At 29.3% G+C, this 21,792-nt stretch overlaps 1 protein-coding gene and 1 non-coding gene across 5 annotated transcripts; both read left to right on the top strand.

Moving 5' to 3' along the window:
- The first annotated feature begins 9,217 nt into the window (after nucleotides 1–9,217).
- LOC123210000 (squamosa promoter-binding-like protein 6) lies at nucleotides 9,218–14,391 on the top strand. 4 transcript variants are annotated; one of them, XM_044628141.1, is made up of 5 exons: nucleotides 9,218–9,469; nucleotides 10,080–10,963; nucleotides 11,459–11,595; nucleotides 12,421–13,313; nucleotides 14,027–14,391. In XM_044628141.1, the coding sequence occupies exons 2-4, from the start codon at nucleotides 10,293–10,295 to the stop codon at nucleotides 13,284–13,286; spliced, it is 1,674 nt and encodes a 557-aa protein (XP_044484076.1). In that variant the 5' UTR covers nucleotides 9,218–9,469; nucleotides 10,080–10,292; the 3' UTR covers nucleotides 13,287–13,313; nucleotides 14,027–14,391. The 4 variants fall into 4 exon arrangements, with proteins under 4 accessions (XP_044484076.1, XP_044484080.1, XP_044484077.1 ...); XM_044628145.1 differs by lacking the exon at nucleotides 9,218–9,469 and adding an exon at nucleotides 9,478–9,494; XM_044628142.1 differs by lacking the exon at nucleotides 9,218–9,469 and adding an exon at nucleotides 9,541–9,896.
- A 440-nt stretch (nucleotides 14,392–14,831) lies between these two features.
- Nucleotides 14,832–14,903, top strand: TRNAD-GUC. The gene has a single exon. It is a non-coding gene; the product is annotated as a tRNA-Asp (tRNA).
- The last annotated feature ends 6,889 nt before the right edge of the window (nucleotides 14,904–21,792 follow it).

Raw genomic sequence — 21,792 nt, forward strand, 5'->3', positions numbered from 1 at the left:
ATCTTAATTTTGGGATGTGCCTTGATTTTGGTTGTATCCAACCTCACTCAGATTTTAGAAGGCCCACTTTAGTGTTTTAATAGATTCTTGACTTAGTTATTAATCAATTTTAGTTCTAACTTAGGGTTATTTTTCGATTATCAAAAAAGATTTAAACTCTTACTCTTTTATATTTAAAATTTTTTTTCTTTTACTACTCAAACTAATCGTTGTAAGTTATCTTTTATCGAATTTCTTAAGTGGTATGTAGAAAATAGTGTTGTTGAGAGGGACTCATGTATGAATAGAGGAAATGGGCACTGATCAGTATCACCCAATGAAAAAGGCAAGTGGGGTGTTGTCATTTTCCCATCTTTAATTTCCTTTGTGGATATCTACCTACCTCAAGTTTCATGGTTGGTGGCATCCACATTTGCTGCTTCCTTTTCTCCCATCAAATTTTCAAACGCATCATCCACCTTATCATCATCTATATCTTTTTCTTTTCATTATTATATCTTTACCAAAGCAAGCTAATTAAAGCTCATTTGATATATATATACATATACACGTTAGTTGGTTTCATTATATATCCATCTTCAAAGTTGAAACCTGTCAACAAAGAAAAACTAAACAAAGTGTGTTTCATAATTGAGACCATTTAGAGCCATGTATAGCTACCTTAAAATACGCTTTTCTTATCCAAATTAACTTTAACTGCCCTTCGCTTTGCTTGTAAATATCAGAATAGTTTTTAGCAATACATAAATGAGGGAGTTCAGTCTCTTGGGAAATAGAAACTTAAGAGTTAATGGCAATGCCGTGTAAATTGGGAAGTGTTAGGAATGAGAAGTAATGAGGGGTGAATGTGTTCATTTATGTTACGTGTACAGCCAAATTTCTGCTAAATTACAAGGTAGAAGGGCTGAAGAAGAGGACCTAATACGGGACAAAACTAGCAGGCAATGTTGACTGACTTGGAAATAAATGGACGTTTTTAAAGATACCCAAAATCATTGGAGACATATGTGCATGTAACAACTAAACAAATTTAATAATATTACAATGGGTAGCCTTGTAGATGAGCTCTTTATCTTCCATGGAATCTATCCTATAATTTATTACATGGAATTAATGACTCAACTTTCGTTAGAAAAAAAAAATTGCATTTGAAAGAGAAAAAATAATAAGGAGATAATATCCGATTATTATTAGTATTTTTTTTATAAATTTAATAATTAATTATTTATAATCTTATAAAAATTAAATAAATTTATGATTTTAATAAAAAAATTAATTGTTAAAAAATTTTAACATTGAAAAAAAATTTATCATCGACTATCGTTATAATTTTTCTTATCAAAAGTATTAATGACAAGAATAAAAAAAAATTCCCTTGTTAAAGTTTTTTTTTTTTAGTGTTTTTTATAAATTTCAACATTCTTTTTAAATATTCTTAATCTTTAAAGAGATTCCTAAAGATTCAATGTATAAAACCAAACTTACACAAATGAATTAAACTGGTCTGGATGGAATTTGATTTTAAGGTGCTTTGAACTAAAGATAAGTACAGAAGAAAAGTCTATTTCTATGTACTGCGTACTGGTGGAGTTGGAAGATATCCATAAACCCAGTGTGAATGGAACTTTATTTTATATTCATTTATACAAAATATGCATTGCCTAGCTGTTTTCATTAGTGAATGTATGTGGCCAAAATTCCATCAGCAAAATTAATGGATTGAAGAACACGCAAGCCAGCTCCAGCTACATATTTCTATCAGTTGTAGTTGGCAATGGTCCCTCCTTCTCCAAACCCTTCTGCCTGGTGGGCACACCATTAATTCTGTTCCTCAGAAGCTATATATTGTTGGCCACCATGGATATAATTAATTTAACTCTCCCACAGACCAGGGAAAAGTTTTGTAGTGTTCAGAGACAATTTATTATCTCCTCTATTAGCTACTTTAATTTACAGTCATTTCTATGAGCATATAGCTGCAATAAGTCAAGTTGAAATTGGTAGCCTGGAGCTTGATTATGCATGCTAACTTAATACCAGTAAAAGAAACATAACTGAGAAAGCATGAGAGGAGGTTTTTGCCTGTTTCTTCTTTTGCTTTTCATGTATTATTTCACATTTTGTTTATGATTATAATGGTTGTGCTTTCAAGATATATTTTAATTTTTTAAAACTTTCCGTTCGTTTAATAATCATTTAAAGGATGGATGATTACTGGAAATATGATTAAAAAGACCAACAATATCAGGAGGATCATAATGAATAAACAAATAAAAGATCAGGAAAAAGGAAAAGATAAACATGTGAATAATGAAAGGGAAGGAGTGAATATACAGCCAACATTTGCATTATAAAAATTTATTAGCTGGCCTGGTTGTGACCCCTCCCATCTATCTACCCAGTAGACAATACATTAACTTCAACAGCTGAAAAATTAAATAAATAGAAAAGCATGATCCAGAAAATGGGGAGGCAGAAATTATACAAATGGTGGTACCCAAAGAAAAAAAAACATAAAAAACTCTTTACAAGCAATAATAAGGCCGAAGAGATATAAAAAGTGATATAATATATGTGTATTTATACTTGGTACTTCTACCAGAGGAATGTTATGGCCGATCCACACAGATGGAATTGTGGGAAGTCGATCAATATTAATTTCATCTCATATGGCAAGTAATATATTTAAAGTCCGTACAAAGACTAATATTAATTATGTTTTTTATTCATCAAAGACTAATATTAATTATTAAATAGTTTAATATTAATTTATAAATAAAATTAAATAATCTATAAAGATAAGTCTAATATAAGTGAATAACATAAATGTGGGTTTTGAGTTTTATTAGACTTTGATAGAAAGTTAATTAACTTACTATATATTGACTAAGTATTTGCTCCAAAACCTAATGCAATATATTTATAGTATAATTTACTCATTCAAAACTGTTATTCAGAAAGGTATCTAGAGTAGAATAATAAATCACGTCGAAAGATAATCGCAGTAGATAATTTTCGATACTTTATAAATTCAGTTTGTATAGTGATTCAGGTATTCTTAAAATACTAAAATTTAATTCAGTATTTTATAATTTGTGCATAAATCTTGTAGATTTAAAATTGATTTATTTTATATATAAATTCTCTCAAAGTAACTTTAGTTGCTTCTACTTTTCTCCTTTAGTTCTTCCTTCCTTTTTTCTTATTTAAGTTTCTTCAAAATTAAGAAATGTTCGTTCAGCTTAATGGTTAAAAATTAAAATAAGGGCCGGCAAAAGCTCTATCATTAGTAAGTGGTCACTTAATCAATCCATATTCTCCTTCCTAATTACTAATTAGTGATTAATTTACATAATTATTGGGTTGAAGATTGTTTGGTTGTTAACAGCTAATTGAAAAGCAACTGATCCATACATTACTATAATTCAAATCCCTCGAATTCACGACTCTTTGACTAAATATAATGTGGGGGGTGAGTCCAAAAGAGAGAGTCCTAAACCAATATATTAAAAAATAATAAAACTATACAAATATATTTTTAATATATATTTTAAATATATAAATAATATTTTTATCTTATAATTGAATGATTTTAAAATAAAAATAAAATAACATCTAATCAGATGATGACACATTTTCTATGTACTCAAATTATATACAAATATATATATATACCCATAACATCAATGAAAATTTCAAATTAATTTCTCAATTTTTCTTTGTTATATATAGCTTCATTAAAGGGAAAAATTTAAAGAGCCCAATTTTTGAAAAGATATTAATCATATGAGTGTTTCTTTTCATAGAGTGTCCAATTTTAGAAATAGTATCACAGAAGGCCATAGTCTATTAATTCCCATGTGACCATGTCCATAGAAATAAGTTTTGTTGGTTTGGAAATATAAAAGTACAAATGATTGTTTGAAATAAACCCTTTAAATTTAAAAAACTAATTTTGCACCACTCTATTGAATTTGCTAACAAAATACATTAATGTTTTTATAAAATTATTAAACAGACAAAAAACCCTCATAGCAAATAACACTTTGCACTTAAATTTTTATTAAATGATATTTATATCCTAGTTTTATATTAATTTCAATTAAAGATAATGAAAAATTTTATAGTACAATTATCTATAGAGGTAGATGTATAATTGTATATTTGGGATGAACTATAAATTGTAAAAATTTTAGGGGAGGAAATAAAAATTTAAAGGGGACTTTAAAATTTAAAAAAAAGTTTAAGATGTTTTTGAAATTTTCAAAATTTTAAAATATCTCTATATAGTTTTAAAAATAATAATTACACTAAATAAAACATAAAAAATTAATAGTAGAAATAATTTATAATAAACTATTGAAGTTATAGTTATATTTTCAAAATATATAAGATAAATATAATAATTTTAAAATAAGATAAGAAAAACATTCATTTGCTTCTAATAAAATTTTAAAAAATGATATTTACACCTTTTTTATCATAATATTTAGATAACATGACATAAATATTCTTTTATTATTAAAATTATTTATCGATTTTAACAAATATGTGGAAAATCATTTTTTTTTTAAATTTAAATGATAAAAATTTGATGTTTTATTAAACGTTGGGTGGGAAATAAGACTTGTCCAATATAAAATTCATGAAAGAAGACATTTCTCCAAGACAAGAAATCGGAGAAACGAATAATGCAATGGAATTGCATAAAATTTAGAAAGGGAGTTGGATTGGGACCATGGGAGGCATTGAGTTGCCGGTTACAGACAAAATTATTAGAAAATGGGGCAGCCTTTCATTAGTTGGTGTCCACATATAATTTGTTATAATGTTGCTTTCATTCCCTCTTTACGAAGAAATTATAACTCAACTAGTTGGTGTAGTAGCTTTCTCAACCCCCTCTCTCTCTTTCTCGCTCGAGTTTTCTCACGAATATTATCACACAACCTCCTTCGTAAAAAAGTCAATAAATTTAGTTAGCCCCTTCCAAAGTATATGAAATTCTAACTTATTTAATATAATAATTATAGCTTTAGCTATTGTGTTTCAATATTTATCTATTAGAGTAAATTGGATAAGGTTCCTTAGTTACCCAAATCATCTTTCTATTTTTCTTACAAATATTACTATACAACCTCTTTCATCAACAAGTTAATAAATGTATTTAGTCTCTTTTACATTTATAAAATTTTAATTTATTTGGTGTAATAGCTGTAATTTTAATTATTATGTTTTGAGATTTATCTGTCTAATCAAATCAAACAAGATTTTTTGGTTACCCAAAGAATAAATATTCATTTAAAAAATAATAAATCCTATGATTAATTAAATAGATATTGAAGAAAAAAAAAGTTTATTTAATATACCTCTTATGAATTAGTTATTATAAACCATATTAAAAAGACCATCCAAACCACTCTATATATCTTAGGGGGGTTTCAACAATTATAGAGGGTTTTTCAATAATCTTGAAAATTCTTGGGTGTTTTTAAGTTTAAACAATCAAATATGTGGCGTTAGAGAACAATATAAATTAATAAAAATCCTATTTAACAAATATTTATAGACAATATTATGTATATTTAAATCAAATAAAAATTAAGGAGAATGAAAAAGCGCAAGTTTGAGATTAAAAAAGACATATCACTATATGTTGTTCTAAAGCAAAAGACTCATCTCCTTCGCATGGGTATGAACAATACTATAAAGTTTTCAATACTCAACCCAAAAGCTCTCAATCATATTTTTAGTTAGCATTTCTTTCGAAAAGATGATTACCAAGCCGTATAGTCTAGCACTTTATCTTGATTCCCATCAAAGTTTTAAAAAAACAACCTAATTTTCACAACCGTAACCTCACGATGATTGTTACTTAAGTGAGTGTTCCATAAGTATATGTAATTTGTATTTTGTAAGAGTGTTTTTACCTTAAACTCATTCAAGGCAAATGCCCTTCATTCAAATCACATAATAAGCACTTTTATCATAGCAACAAGTGGAAACATATTCTTTTCGACAAATATATATTGTCAATAATGTTCAATGAGTCATACAATATGAATTATTTTTACCCATTAAACCTTCTTCATGAAATCTTTAATCACATAAATTAAATTACGTCTGTAAATGACTCTCTTATAGGCGTATACCCATCCCTCAATAATTCAAATATGTTTTTTTTTTATGAAGTCCTTTTGTTAACTAATTAAAATTTTTCATTTGAGATTTAATAAACTCTTAAATTTTTTAAACATTATTTAAAAGATTTTTTATTTATTTATATCTCACCCGAGTATGTTTACTCATTTTCTTTTGGTAGGACATTTTTTCACTAAGTCTATAATTGTCTTACACTATCAATATATGAAAATAACTAGTAAATCTTTATCCACTAAAAATATCTCCATAAAAATTTGTTAATTCAATCGGTACCATATGTTCCCTCTTAATATATATATATATATATAAATCATTACATCCTTTTGTCACATTAGAATATCCTTTATAACATATTGGATAATCAATTGTATCTATGAGATATGTAAAGTATCTCTTTGTTGCTCTTTAATGATTTTTTTGTTAGGAATGTGCGTATATCCCTTAGTTTTATATATAATTTTATACATAAATAATATATTATTATATTATTAAATATTTTTTAATTAAAAATAAAATAACATTCAATTATATAATAATATATTATTATTTATATATAAAATTATATATATTATTTGTGTAGAGAGTTCTATTGTTTTCCCGGTGCATATGTAATATCGAATCTAGTTTTATGTACAAAATAAAAGTAAAGAGACATTTAAGAAAAAAATTATTTCACCCTTGAATGAATTATTTATTATCAACTATATTAAAAAGAGCCTTCTATAATAAAGGCTAAAAGACTTATTCTCATCCAAGATTTGGTGTATTTTCAAACTTTTATCAGTTAAATTTTAAAAATCTAAATATCTATCACTATGTTAAAATTCAATATTAGAGTTAAGGGTAAAAACATAATTTAGTTAAAAATATTTAAAAAATTAAAATTTTATCATATTTTTTCCCTTAATTTAAAAAACTAATAATTTTTCTCCACTCAAGTTTAAAAAGTTATTATTTTCCTCTAGGATTTTTTTTTCTCCTTCTCCGACAATCATTTCTGTTTCGGCCAACAATTGGCCTTCAAGCATTGGCGACCATTCTTGTCGGACGAATATGGCTAGCCACGTTTTCTACCAACCCAGCCATGAAGCAAACGATCTTGGAGAAAATGAATTGTTGAGCATTCGATATGGGAGACAAAGCGTCAGTTGTCTTCATTGAGAGAGAGAGAGCATCCAATCGGTTGATGAATAACGAAGAGATTTGTCTTTGCCATCTTCATTTCTCCTAGAATGGTTAGTGGGAGAAAAAGATAGTGAGAAGAACGATTATCAATGGGAACGAAGATCGTCATCGAAAAAGGAAAAAAAAACTCTAAAGAGAAAAAATAACTTTTTAAATTTTGAATAGGTCAAATTATTAGTTTTTTAAACTAAAAAAAAAATAATAAAATTTTAGTTTTTTCTTTTAATAATTTTAGTTAAATAATATTTTATATTTAACTCTAATAATATATTTTAATAACATAATAAATCTTTAGATTTTTGTGAAACTCAAACCGTGGGAATACACCAAACCTTGGGATGGGAATAAGCCTTTTTGCCTATAATAAAATATGTCAAGGGTTAATTATTACTTTAAAATACAAAATACATCCTGGTACATTCCATCTAATAATCAACTTTATAAAATTACATAAAATTCATCTATGACTTGATTTGATTTCTCAAATCCTAATTTAGGGCTTGACAATTCTGCATGTTTAACATATTTAAATCATTTCTAATAAAAATTCATATTAAATATATAAAAATAAGATAAGTCTTGGAAGAAATAAAAATCCCACATCCATTATTTCTCATTGACTTGCACAAAATGAAACTCCAAAGAAATCAATCAAACAGAATTCTCTCTCTCTCTAATTATCCCAGCCAGAGCGTGGCTACACTCGCCGCGGCGTGGGGCCTGTCTTCTAGATCCCAACATTATTGAGCTGACAGTTCATGGAGACTAGTTGTACATCACTCTCACTGAATTATTGCCCTTTTCTGCATGCTTTTTTTCAGATATATTTCTCTCTTTCATTCTATATATTTTTTTTTTCCCCTTTTTCTCTTTTAATTTCCAGGAATTTGTTTTCCATGCCTTTTGTGAGTTCTATTTCTTTCTTTCTTTTTCCATGCACAAATTTCTTTTCAAATCATTTTATGGAAGAAAAAGGCATTTAGAATATGGGTTTTCATTTTTTTTTTATAATTTTCATATTTTCCAATTATAATGGAGTGCTTTTTTGACTGCCCATAAAGTAACCTAGATATTTTATAATTGTCTTAATTAGTAAAAATATGGATTATTAACATTTAATTCATATACAAATTTTAAAAACGTCGTTTTAAATTTTCACTAAAAACATATTAAACATGTATTTTATATATTTTTCATATTAAATACATATTTTTGTCTCTTTTTACGTTTTTCTATTTTTATAAATGCAAAAATATCATTCGTATTTTTAATTAATTTTCATAATATCATAATTATATAAAAGAAAAAACTTAATTTTTTGTCTTCCAAATTTTTAACCTTTCCCAATAATTTTTATTGATAATTAAATTTTGATTAAATATTATATTATATTAGGTTTAATAGTTAAATAAAAAATTTATATTTAAATTGTTAATAAAAAATTATAAAAAAATGTTAAAATTATTATTGATATTATCATATTTTCATAAATATATTATTAATAATGTGTCATATTAAATTATATATATATATATATATATATATATATATATATATATATATATATATATATATATATATATATATGTTCTGCATCTTTATTATATTTAAATTTTATGACTGTTTTTTTATAAAAGTAATTTTTATCATTTATTGTATTATACATATATCATTTTTATATTATTTTTTTATTGTTTCTATTTTTATTGATTCAGATAATTGTCATCGCTACGTTTTAAAATGTTATTCAAGTAAATTTTTAATTAAAAAATCAAACATAAAAAGAAAAAATTATGAAAATATCTCCACTTTTATCTTACCCCATCTTTGTATTTTTTTTCTTCATGGTAGGGAGGAAAAAACCAAAACTTCAAACACAAGTTCATCGAAATTCACATGTAAATTAATCACGTTTATCTACTTTTTTTTTCTTCATCTAAAATCCCTCAACTAATTCCGAACATCATATTATGGCATAGTAAAAGTTGGTTTTTTTTTTTTTTAATTTCCCTTTTTGTTGTATTTATTTAATTTCTATTTTAGTAATGCTTCAGACCAGAGTCAAGAACAAAACACATATGATGAGAAGTCGAGCAACAATTTCCAAAGCTGCAGCGTGGAGATGGTAACTTCCCAAGTTTCTAAACAAAGTGAAAAAAAATATATATATAATAATGGAGTTCAACAATTAATACACTTTTTTCAATGCTTCATGTTTGTGTTATGGGTTTATTTCTTCTCTTTTTAATCTCTGAAAATAGCTACCACAAGCTTGTTTTTTCTCTTTCATGGAGGTTTTGTGTTTTGTGATACTTCAATCATTTTAAACCCAGTAGTTTTCTCTGCTTCACCATTCCATTCTTTTGTACCATTTAACTTTACTTTATACAGGTAAAGTGTTTTCCTTTATTTTCTCTCTTGCTCTCTCTCTCTCTCTCCCCTTTAGACTTTCGCTCACACTTTGAACGCATAATCACTTGGGCTACAGTTTCTTCTTTTGGTTACAGAAAAGCCTTATCCTTTCTCTATTATAGTGTTTTGTGCTTTTTTGGGTTAGTGTTTGCACGAACAAGATCTTCACTTCACTTGTTTCGTTGTTTGTTTCATTATTGAATTCGACATTCAAGTGTGTGCGCTGTCAAAGTTTGAAGCTTTTCTGTTAGTCTCTGTCTGGGTTCTTGTGCTGCTGCTGTTTTCTAATGGGATTTTCTCTTTTGGTGCATTTGATATCTCAGGGACTGTGTTTCTTGACGGTTTGAGCTTTCAAAGAAGGAAACTTTTGGCTTTTTCTTTTGGGGGTCCTCTACTCTCTCAAGTGTTTGTAAAGTTCTTCAATGGATACTCTTGAGCGAGCTGAAACTTGTTTGAAGATTTCAAATTTGATTAAGCTTGGTGTTTTGTATACAAGTGTTAATAGAAAGAGTTTAATTTGATTTGTATGCAATTTAATGGAGTCTTGGAGCCATGTTTCTGGGGTGAAAGGGTGTATAGAAAATGCAGCAATTTCACTTTCTGATTCTTCTGCAAGAAGTAAAAATATATTGATGGGTTGGGAATTGAAAACTCCAAGTAGTTTTGGTAATAACATGTTTGTCTCAGGTCAACAACAACCTATTGAGAACCAGGCTTTTGGTGAATTTGGTATTCAAGAATTGGTAGGAAAAAGAGTACCTAGCAGTTCAATTAGAGATGTTTTGAGTAGCAAAGAAAGTAGCGGGAGAATGATGAGTCCATTTATGCCTACCTCAAGCTCATTTCTTGTTGAAGATGAGTCCACTTCAAAGCTTTCGAACTCTGTGGTCGACTCCAACAGCAGTAGGGACTCATCACTTTTTGATCTGAAGCTAGGCAGGCTCGTTGATCAAAGAGATGCTCATAACGCTAAGATTTCTAGAGGAGCCCCTTTCTTGTCTACTTCGGAGTCGTCTACGCCTCCAAAGAGAGTGAGATTAGCCGGAATTACTTCGCATACTGTCTTTTGCCAAGTTTATGGTTGTAATAAGGATCTCAGCTCCTCAAAGGACTACCACAAGAGGCATAAAGTTTGTGAGGTTCACTCAAAGACAGCTAAAGTCATTGTGAATGGCCTTGAGCAGAGATTTTGTCAACAATGTAGCAGGTTGGTTATGTTTTGTCAAGTCCTTTCTAACTCCATTAAAATTTCAAATCTTTTATTTTTTTCCCCTTTTAATGTCTTCTTGTCAATGAAAACAGAAGACTAAGGAACACTGAGTTGTTAAAGCTTGTATCCTGTTTTGTTTTCTTCTTAGTTAAGTTTATTAAATTGGATTATTGAACTCCACCTATTTCTCTCTTTTCTACAACATTCTTTGTCATTCATGTCTCCTTTTCTTTTCTTTTCTTTTTCGGGCAGTTTGTTTATTCAAATCTGTTCAATCATCACTTTAAGAGATTTTCGAGATTAAAGTATGCAGACCTTGTTCTCTGTTTGATAAATGGGGTTTCCTTGCTTGAAGAATTTTGCATCTGTAAACCATTGCCTGATTCGGGTACCTCTGGTTAAAAATTAATCTTGTTAAGTCTGGATCTTGTCCCAACAGTGATACATAGATCTTATTGCTGCTATAACATGTTCTAATGTTTGACTATCCAGGTTTCATTTGCTAGCAGAATTTGATGATGGTAAGCGCAGCTGTCGTAAACGCCTTGCTGGCCACAATGAGCGTCGAAGAAAGCCTCAAGTTGGTATTAACTCTGGCCGAACTGGGAAGCTACTTCAGTCATATAACGGTATTGAAAATTCTGTACTGGTTTTGCATTATTTATCTCTCTGTCAGTGTATGTATAGAAACAGAAGATGCTTGGCTTCCTATTGAACAAAAAAATTTTCTAATGCCAGGATGTGGATGTTGTATTTAAGGTGACGTTTTGGACTTCTAGTTTATGTTCCTTGCCCATATTTCTGGGAGATCAATTGTCTATCAATAGCCTGTACCTTCATTCTAATTTCTTCTGGAGACAGTACATGAGGGAAACTCTAAGAATCCCTGCCTTGTTAAATTTGTACCTAGTCCAAAAACATCATGGGAAAGTCTAACAAAATATGCGAAATGTTTTTTTTTTTTTTCAGAGTTTCCATCCTTGAATATTATGCTAGACCAGTAACAGTAATATCCCTGTCTCGTTTCTCTTGATATCTACCATATATGAGAGTTACCATATATTGCATCAATTTAGTATAATCAGTTCTGTCCCTAGTGTCAAAGCTATAAGCATTGACGGTGCAATTTACATGTCTTATATCTAGTTTTATGACCATTACAAGTGTTGATGGAATTAAGGAAACTATTATGTGGCTACTGTTTGCGCACTCGCAAGTGGTAACGGATTCAAATTTCGTATACAATGATTTGCTCACATTCCTAGTAGAATTTGAATAATTTTCTAATATAAAAAACATGGATCAAATCCCTCAATCCTTGAAAATTCTTTCCCTATGTTTTTCTTAATGTCGATGGTTATGGAAGATATTCAACTCCCTATGTTTTCAGAAACTTTTCCAGTCAAGATATGTTCTTGCAACCGTAAATTTTACTTGTTTTCCTCACTATGCAGCCCATGCAGATAGCAGATTTCAGGGGACTGCACTAACAACATCATCCTTTATTTGTCAAGATATACTTCCCAGTGGAATCTGTCAGGAAAAATATGGAACAAATGATTGGTGCAAACGTATAAAACTTGAAGATGGGACTCATTATAATCCTCTATCATCCATTCCGATTGCAAGTGCAAGTCTGCCGCCTAAATCACTTTTCCCTCACAATTTTGAAAAAGCAGTTCCCTTTTTTCATGGCAATGGAGCTAATACAGTGACAGAAAGCATTTTCAGTTTGAACGGCAGTCGATATCCACATGATCTGGGAGGGCCAAATTCTGGGTCAATTACTTTGTTCCAGGACACCTCATTAGGTAGTGAAGAGTTCAATGTTTATGATTCAGCATCAACCATACAAGGATTATCAGGAATTTCCGATTCTGGTTGCGCTCTCTCTCTTCTGTCATCTAAACCGCAGCACTCTTCAAGCCATTTGTCAGGAGTTCCATTCACTTGTCCTCTAGTCATGCCAGGCAGCAATAACCATTACAATATGACTCAAGTTTCTGAAAAGCTTACAGGGTTCACCTCGCATGCATCAACAAGTGGTGTGTCAAATAAGTTCTCTTCATCTGGATTGAGCTCTGTTGAAGGAAGTAACTTGGGTCTCATACTGATCTCTGACAATAGTGATGCCATCAACTTTGATATCAACCATGGGATCTACCAAGAGCCAGATTGCATGAATGTGAAAGATCGCCTTTCATGTGAAGAGGGGACCACAATTGACTTGCTTCAGTTGTCATCACAACTTCAACGAGTAGAGCATCAAAGGCAATCCATGCAAGTTAAGCCTGAGAATGATGCTTTCTGCTGCCCTTGAGTCACACTCATAAGTTCTGCAAATAAGGTATGTCAACTTTATATTTCCATTACTTTATGCTAGTTTTAACATGACAACCCAAGAAGTTCTCCTCTAACAAAATAAATAAACAGATAATGAATGATTTTTTTTCATTTGAATGCTTTTTCGTTCTTCTCTAGAAATTAGAGTTTACATGGAGGAAGAGTTTGTTCTTTTTTACTATTTCATCAATCTCAGTATCACCGATCAAAAATCTGTAAATATTAGACTTAAAGTAGATCTCCTATAAACTTTAATGGCAAGAAAAAAATATAAACATGAGTTTCTCATGACTTGAAATGGTGACGTCTGGTTCATATCTTCAGAGAATGGTTTGCAAATTTTTCTATCTGGTAGCCATAGGCCTCCTACTTTCTGTATACATATGGTTGCTTGGTTACAAGAGTTCCAAGATTTGGACCGTATCTTCTCTGGTGAGTCCACACTAATAGGAGTAATATACCTCCATTTTCTTGTACATTCTCCCTGATTTTTCCATTTTAAACAATTGTTGGTTGCCTAGATAATATCAGCATCAACAGCTTGCCGTCTTGACTGTCATGCATAATTTGAGTGACACGGAGCTTCATCAGGAACAAAATGCTCCGCTTGATTCAAATTAGTCACATATCCATTATAGTAGTCTAAACATGTGACATTGTGTTACATGAACCGATTTTTGTCTTACCAATTAAATGATTTTACTTGTACTGATGCAGGAGCCAGCCCCAAGTATGTAGCAGTTGGGATTTCAGAAGACATCTAACACATTTAAAGCAAGATAAACAGAAACTTTGGATTCTAAATGTCTTCATGCCTCGGTGATAACTAACAACTTAAATTCTATCTGGTAATGTTGATGTAATCAGGAGGTCATTCCTTTACTTACGAATGAATAACTATGGACACTGAAAGGTCACACTTTGTTTCTAAGTTTTCATTGAAAGTTCATGAAGAGAATACTCATCTTCACTTGTCATTAGTCCCTAATCTCCTCAGTTTTTTCCCTTATCCGTAATGTAATCAAACAAATTCATCAAGAATTTGAGTATCAAAAATCATCTAAAACTTTGCTATTGTTACAGCTGAAACTCCAATTCATATACTTCTATAGTTACTGTATCCTGGTGGATGAACTGTAGATTAAATGATCAAATGGGTGTTTTTTATCCTAACCAAAACTTGACGTGGTGAAAACATACACTCAGTTATATATTCAACCACCAATTCATTTCCCATGCAATTCAAGCACAAATCTTAGATGGCCCCATATTTCCATTGCATAATTATGAGAGGCATGCGTAACCGAATATTGGGTTATTATTCAAACCCGTGAAGAGATAACATGTGCCCATAATTTTTTTAAAACATTAACCCCCATAAGAGCATCATTTTAATACCTTTTCATGGGGTAAATGATTGTCTCATAGGGTGAATAATAATTTAGGATTAGAACTTTTCAATGCCCAAACAAGATAATTTTGTTTAAGAAAATATTACACAGTGCATTCTTAAAAACGTCAGGTCGTTGTAGTATAGTGGTAAGTATTTCCGCCTGTCACGCGGACGACCCGGGTTCGATCCCCGGCAACGGCGTTATTTTTCAAACAAGTACTGTAAACGACGACGTTTCAATTAACTTCTAAATTATTTCAGTAACTTTTTTTTTTTTCCTTTGAGAGTTTTCAAGCAGATTCAAGGGGGAACAATAGCAACGACAACGTTTTGGGAGTGATTATCCCACGTGCGACCGAATTGGATTTGACATCCATCCTTTTGTGCAATGAAAATAACAAAAATAAGTTAAACCCTTTTCTACAAAGAATTGCGTTTACAAAAGCATAATTTAAATATTTATTAATTTCAGGTTGCTTTTGTTCCTAAGTTTATGAAAATAATTCTTTTCTTAGAAAGTTGTGGCTCATGCTTGAAAAAGCAATAATATATATATATGTGTGTGTGTGTGTGTGTGTAGGATTATATTATTGAATATTATTTTATTTTTAATTTAAAATCATCGAATCATATAATAATATATATCAAATATATACCTATTTATATATATATTTTTTTTATTTTCCATGAAAATATATTATAAGTTAATGGAAAAGAAATGAACAACATAAAACTTCCTTAATCCAATTTATAATAAATAGTAAGATTTCAATTTCATTATTTTTTAATTTATACAAATATCAATCAATTTGTTTGCAGTATTAATTATTTTATTTGTAATATTAACTTTTTTATTAATCTTTATCTATAGTATTTTAATTATTCTTATTGTGAAAATCAATAATAATAGAAACATTATGTCCATAGGTATACATTCCTATGTCATTAAATCATGTTTGTATAAGGCCAAATGACTATTTCCCACCCAAGGTTTAGCGTATTCTCAAATGTCCCCCCTTTAACTATGGAAACACCAAACACCCACCCATGGTCGGTGTTTGGTGTTTCCATAGTTAAAGGGAGGACATTTGAGAATACGCTAAACCTTGGGTGGGAAATAGTCATTTGGCCTTTGTATAATATCAGTTTGAGTTTTAGAGAAGAGATTCTAGCCCGATCCAAATTAGGGGCCGTTTGGTTCCAATTTTTTAAGATTACATTGACAATCTATCTTTTATTCTCTTGTTTGATTTGTCAGTAATAAAATGTTACAGTAATCTTCTATTACCAATGCTAACGTGACAGGTAATATATGTAGTAATCTGATTACTATCTTCATCTTAGGTATTTAAAGATTACCAAGGTAATCTTGATTTTATTATCATTATATTATTATTTATTAATTTTTTGAAACAAAAATAAATTTATTTTTAATTAATATGATAAATAATATAAAAATATTTAAAAATAATTATATTCAATGACATTTAAGTAAAATAATTTACTAGTAATCTTTTATTACCTTTAACCAAACACAATAATTATATATATCTATCAAATTTTATCAAATATAATAATCATTTATACTCAGTAATCTTCTAAGTAATCTATCTTCAAGGTAATATTTCTATTTTGATAATAAAATATTACCCAAATCAAATACTTCCTTAGAGTCATATCGAAATCTCTCAACCTTAACTTAATTTGAACAATATTTGGATTGACTTAACGCAACTTTAATTTATAAGAAATTGTCTGTTATTGCTAATCTTTTGGGTGTTTTTAATGTTTCAGTTTATTTCCTAAATTATCTTAATATACTAATTAACAAAACATACAATACAACAATTTACCTTCTTTATACTCTAAGACCCTGTAAAATATTTTAATAATCTTAGTGATAGAACATTAGTCTCAGTGCCAATAACGATATAAAATTTTAAAATGAAAATAAAAAATAATTGGATACACATAATTAGATGGAGATACAACTACATATAATACGTAATGATTTGCAATATATTGCAAACAATTTTCCTCCTAATTTGTCATCTCTAGTTAGTTTCATGATAGTGAAGATTGTCAATACATGAAATCTTGGGTTGAAGATGTTGTTCGATAGTTTAGATCAAGGTTGTGGAGATGTTTTATCAGTTGCAATTGTCTTTCCTTGAAGTAATCAAATTGATTGTTTAATTCTACCAAAGCACAAGATGTCGTTGACAGATGTCTTGTATAATCAATTATCGGGTAAAACAACAAGTTAACAATCATTGATTTCAAAAATGTAAAGACACAAAGTTTAGCAATTCCAACTTTAGGTTGGAAAATTAAGTTTCAAATCAATCAACTTAACTGTAACATTTGTGAGTTTCGCATATAAAATGTTGTAAAAACTGATGGTATTCTTAAAGTGGTTGGAACTAATGCATAATCAATAGTAAGGTCATCGGTATTTTTAGAGTTGCTCAAGCTTGTTGACTCTATATATTGCTTTCATGAAGACACTTTGCTATTGCTTCCCATTGTTAATACTAGTCTTTTAACATTTCTTTAATTTACTTCTAACATATTCTATTATAGTAGCATTTCTTCAAACATTCGAGATATTTCAGATTGATTTTATGTCTATTTGAACACGACATAATTTAGTTTCATGTCACATTCTACTATCAAAGTAGATTTTGTTTATAAAATTCAATCCTAATTTGATTTTTTTCTTGTCATATCATACTAGGTTAAAAGATTGTATGGAAAATTGCTAACTCTAGTAGGTTTTAGAATGAAACATTCATACCCTCATAATTGATTGATGTTTGTGGAATCTAACTATTTAATATTTTGATTTAGATATTAGCTTCCTTTTAGTGCCAGAGACAAAAATAAAATAAGAGTATATTAATCATTTATCTAGATTTTATGTCTGAATAAGAAAGGCAACGAGGAGGGGCAAGACTGAATACTCTATTCTCTGTCCTTGTTTCTATTTCTACAAGGGATATCAATTTTCATCCCTACTATGGAGATAATAATGATTCTTCATTCATTTTCCGTAGAGAAAATTTCTCTTCTCATCTTTCTATCTATAGGGAAAAATCTTCTCTTCATCCTCGTACCTGTGAGAAAATTTTTTTTTCTTATACTCTCTAAACACAAAATAAACATATTAAATAAAAAAATCAACTAAAATTAAAACCAACCCACTATTTCAAATATCAAAAATAATATATGTTAATCATTTTAATGTGCACAGCAAAAACATAAATAAATTTGAAAAATATAAATAATCTAAAACTATAAAGATAAGTTAGTATTCTAAATAAAAAAATTAATACAAAGGGATGAGTATAAGGACGGTAGTGGAAATGGGGGTCAGGCAGGGATGAGGACAACGATGAGAATAGGGGCAAGGACACATGTGTCCCATCCCTGGCCTATCTTTGATTGCAAAAATATATTTTGTCTATGTCTCTTTTCCCATTTTGGGAAATCTTCTCCCCATTAAGGTTATGAACCCTAAATTTAGATTGAAATTATCAATTTTATGTCTCAATTAACTTTTTACAAAGTATTTGCTAATTAGGAGGATGTAAGTGTTCTATTCTAAAAATGGTAGATATCATATTTTTAGCTCAAACTTCGAGAGTGTCCACATTATGGCGCCATTGATTTTACCTAATTTTAAAACACCTTTTATCATTTTTAAAATACTTAAACTGTAAATTAATAATCTCCTGATATAATATTAAAATTATTGGATTAGGTCCGGGATATTAATTAAAATAGGCAGTCGTTTTCCCGCTTAAACGTTTTTCGGTAGCAATTCATATGTTTTACCTATTTAAGCAAATTGAATTTTTCATTCCAAAAATACCCTCATTTAATTTCTCAACGTTTACTGTAGTATTTCGTCGATTAATTACTTACGTTTAACTATACGCATAAAGATTAATTTATTTGTAATGAATAAAATCTACAGATTGAAAATGTTAATCTATGAATAAAATTGAAAAACACATTGAAAATCTATAGATTGAATAAAATTTATGAATAAATCTACAAATTTTATAAAATTTATTTTATAAAATCTATAAATTTATAAAATAATTAAATTTAAAATTGATTGATATATATGAAAAATAATTGATATATCGAAAATGTTACGTTTTTTTCAAAACGGTGCGTTTTCTCAAAAGGGGTGCAGGAAAGTGTTAAGGGGTGTAAGAAGAGAATGAAAATACAAACGAGTGTGTGAAAATACAAATAGGCGCGTGAAAATACAAATAGGTGCATAAAAATACAAAATAAGTGCGTAAAAATATAAACAGGTACGTAAAAATGTGAAAGGGTGTGTAAAAATACAAACGGGTGCGGGAATTGACTAAAGGGTACGGGTGCGTGAAAGGGTGCGGGAATTTGTGTAGGTGCATGAAAAGATGCGGGAATTTACTAAAGGGTGTGGGTGCGTGAAGGGTGCGAAAAATGTGTAAAGGGTGCGGGAAATTGCGAGGTGCGGGGGATCTCCCGCACCCCTTTACAATATATATTAATTATTATATATTATAAATATAATATGTTTATATTATAAATATATTATATTTTATATTATATTATTATAAATATATTATAAATATATTTATTAATATAATATAAATATAATAATATATTATATTATATAATATAATATATATTAATATAATATATTTATAATATAATATATATTATAATTCTCTTGTACCCTTTTTATAATTTCCCCGTATCCCTTTTGTTTTTTCTGCACCCCTTTTGTTTTTTATCCACTCGTTTATATTTTCACGCACCCCTTCATATTTTCACACACTCGTCTGTATTTTCACACACCTCTTCACAATTTCACATACTCGTTTGTATTTTTACGCACCCGTTTTGTATTTTCACGCACCCCTTCACAATTTCAAGCACCTGTTTGTATTTTTACGCACCCATTTTATATTTTCACGCATCCATTTGTATTTTCACTCCCCCCTTCACAATTTCACGTACCCGTTTGTATTTTTACGCACTCGTTTTGTATTTTCACTCACCCCTTCACATTGTCACGCACCCGTTTGTATTTTTACACACCCGTTTTGTGTTTATTATTTTCACGCACCCCTTTTCTGAAAGGTGCAGGAATTATAAAAGGGGTGCATGAAAATAATAAACACAAAACGGGTGTGTAAAAATATAAATGAGTGCGTGACAATGTGAAGGGGTGTGTGAAAATACAGATGGGTGCGTGAAAATGTGAAGGGGTGCGTGAAAATATAAACAAGTGCGTGAAAAACAAAAGGGGTGCGAGAAAAACAAAAAGGGTGTGGGAAAAACAAAAAGGGTGCGGGAAAATTATAAAAAAGGTACAGGAGAATTATAATATCTATTATATTATAAATATATTATATTAATATATATTATATTATATATTATTATATTTATATTATATTAATAAATATATTTATAATAATATATAATATAATATATTTATAATATATAATAATTAATATATATTGTAAAGAGGTGCGGGAGAAGCCCTTTTTATAATCCCGCACCCCTTTATAAATTATAAAGGGGTGCGGGAGATCCCTGCACCCCGCAATTTCTCACACCGTTTACACATTTTTTGCACCCTTCATGCACCCACACCCTTTAATAAATTCTCACATCTTTTCATGCACCTGCACCAATTCTCACACCCTTTCACGCACCCGTATCTTTTAGTCAATTCCCGCACCCTTTCACATTTTCACGCATCTGTTTGTATTTTTACGCACCCCTTCACATTTTTACGTACCCGTTTGTATTTTCACGCACCCTTTCACATTTTCACACACCCGTTTGTATTTTTACGCACTTGTTTTGTATTTTCATGTACCTATTTGTATTTTCACGCACTCATTTGTATTTTCACACACTCGTTTGTATTTTTATTCCCTTCCCGCACCTCTTAACACTTGCCTGCACCCCTTTTGAGAAAACGCACCGTTTTGAAAAAAACGTATCGTTTTCGATATATCAATTATTTTTCATATATATCAATCAATTTTAAATTTAATTATTTTATAAATTTATAGATTTTATAAAATAAATTTTATAAAATTTGTAGATTTTATAAAATAAATTTTATAAAATTTGTAGATTTTATTCATAAATTTTATTCAATCTATAGATTTCAATGTGTTTTTCAATTTTATTCATAGATTAACATTTTTAATCTATAGATTTTATTCATTACAGATAAATTAATCTTAATGCGTATAGTTAAACGTAAGTAATTAATCGGCGAAATACTACGGTAAACGTTGAGAAATTAAATAAGGGTATTTTTAGAATGAAAAATTTAATTTGCTTAAAAAGGTAAAACATATGAATTGCTGCCGAAAAACGTTTAAGCGGAAAAGCAGCTGCCTATTTTAATTAATATCCCGGTCCTAAATTGACCGACCATAAAAATATAATATGCCCTTGTTTGCTACAAAATAGAACAAGATCTATTTTATATCACATTTAAGATATTCCTTACTTTAGACCGAAGAAGTAAATATCATTTGATCATTATCAAACCAACTGCAATCTTTCCCTGTCCTAGAAATTTCTTTTACTTTTACAACATTTCATAGATGTAGAAGAGAAAAAACTAAAAATTAATTATGTTGCCGGCTCCAATGCTTTGTCTGCGTTAAACTAGTTGTAGTATGGAACTTGTTATACTACATGGGTGTTGAGTTGGTGGAATCAGTTGGCTGCAAAGCCGTGTTTTTTAATTCAACATGATTTCAAGAAGACGACAACCCAGATCCCCTTAAATTCTTTATAATTTATATAAAAAAAATTCATAATTTAATCTGCATATACATACCGTACATTGCTCCATTGTTCTATTACGTCTTGACCTGCGTTTTTAATGTTAAACAAGTATGCTTGGCTGCACGCTTTCTCTGCCAGTACAGCCCAAACTAGCTCTCTGAATCATCTAAACCTATCAGGGTGAGGCTTTTACAGCATTATCCATTGTAGATATACAGTTAATTATAATATTATTTTTGGATATTTTTTACCCAAAATACATTTTGAC

Source organism: Mangifera indica, chromosome 3, assembly GCF_011075055.1.
Source record: "Mangifera indica cultivar Alphonso chromosome 3, CATAS_Mindica_2.1, whole genome shotgun sequence".
NCBI classification, from domain to species: domain Eukaryota; kingdom Viridiplantae; phylum Streptophyta; class Magnoliopsida; order Sapindales; family Anacardiaceae; genus Mangifera; species Mangifera indica.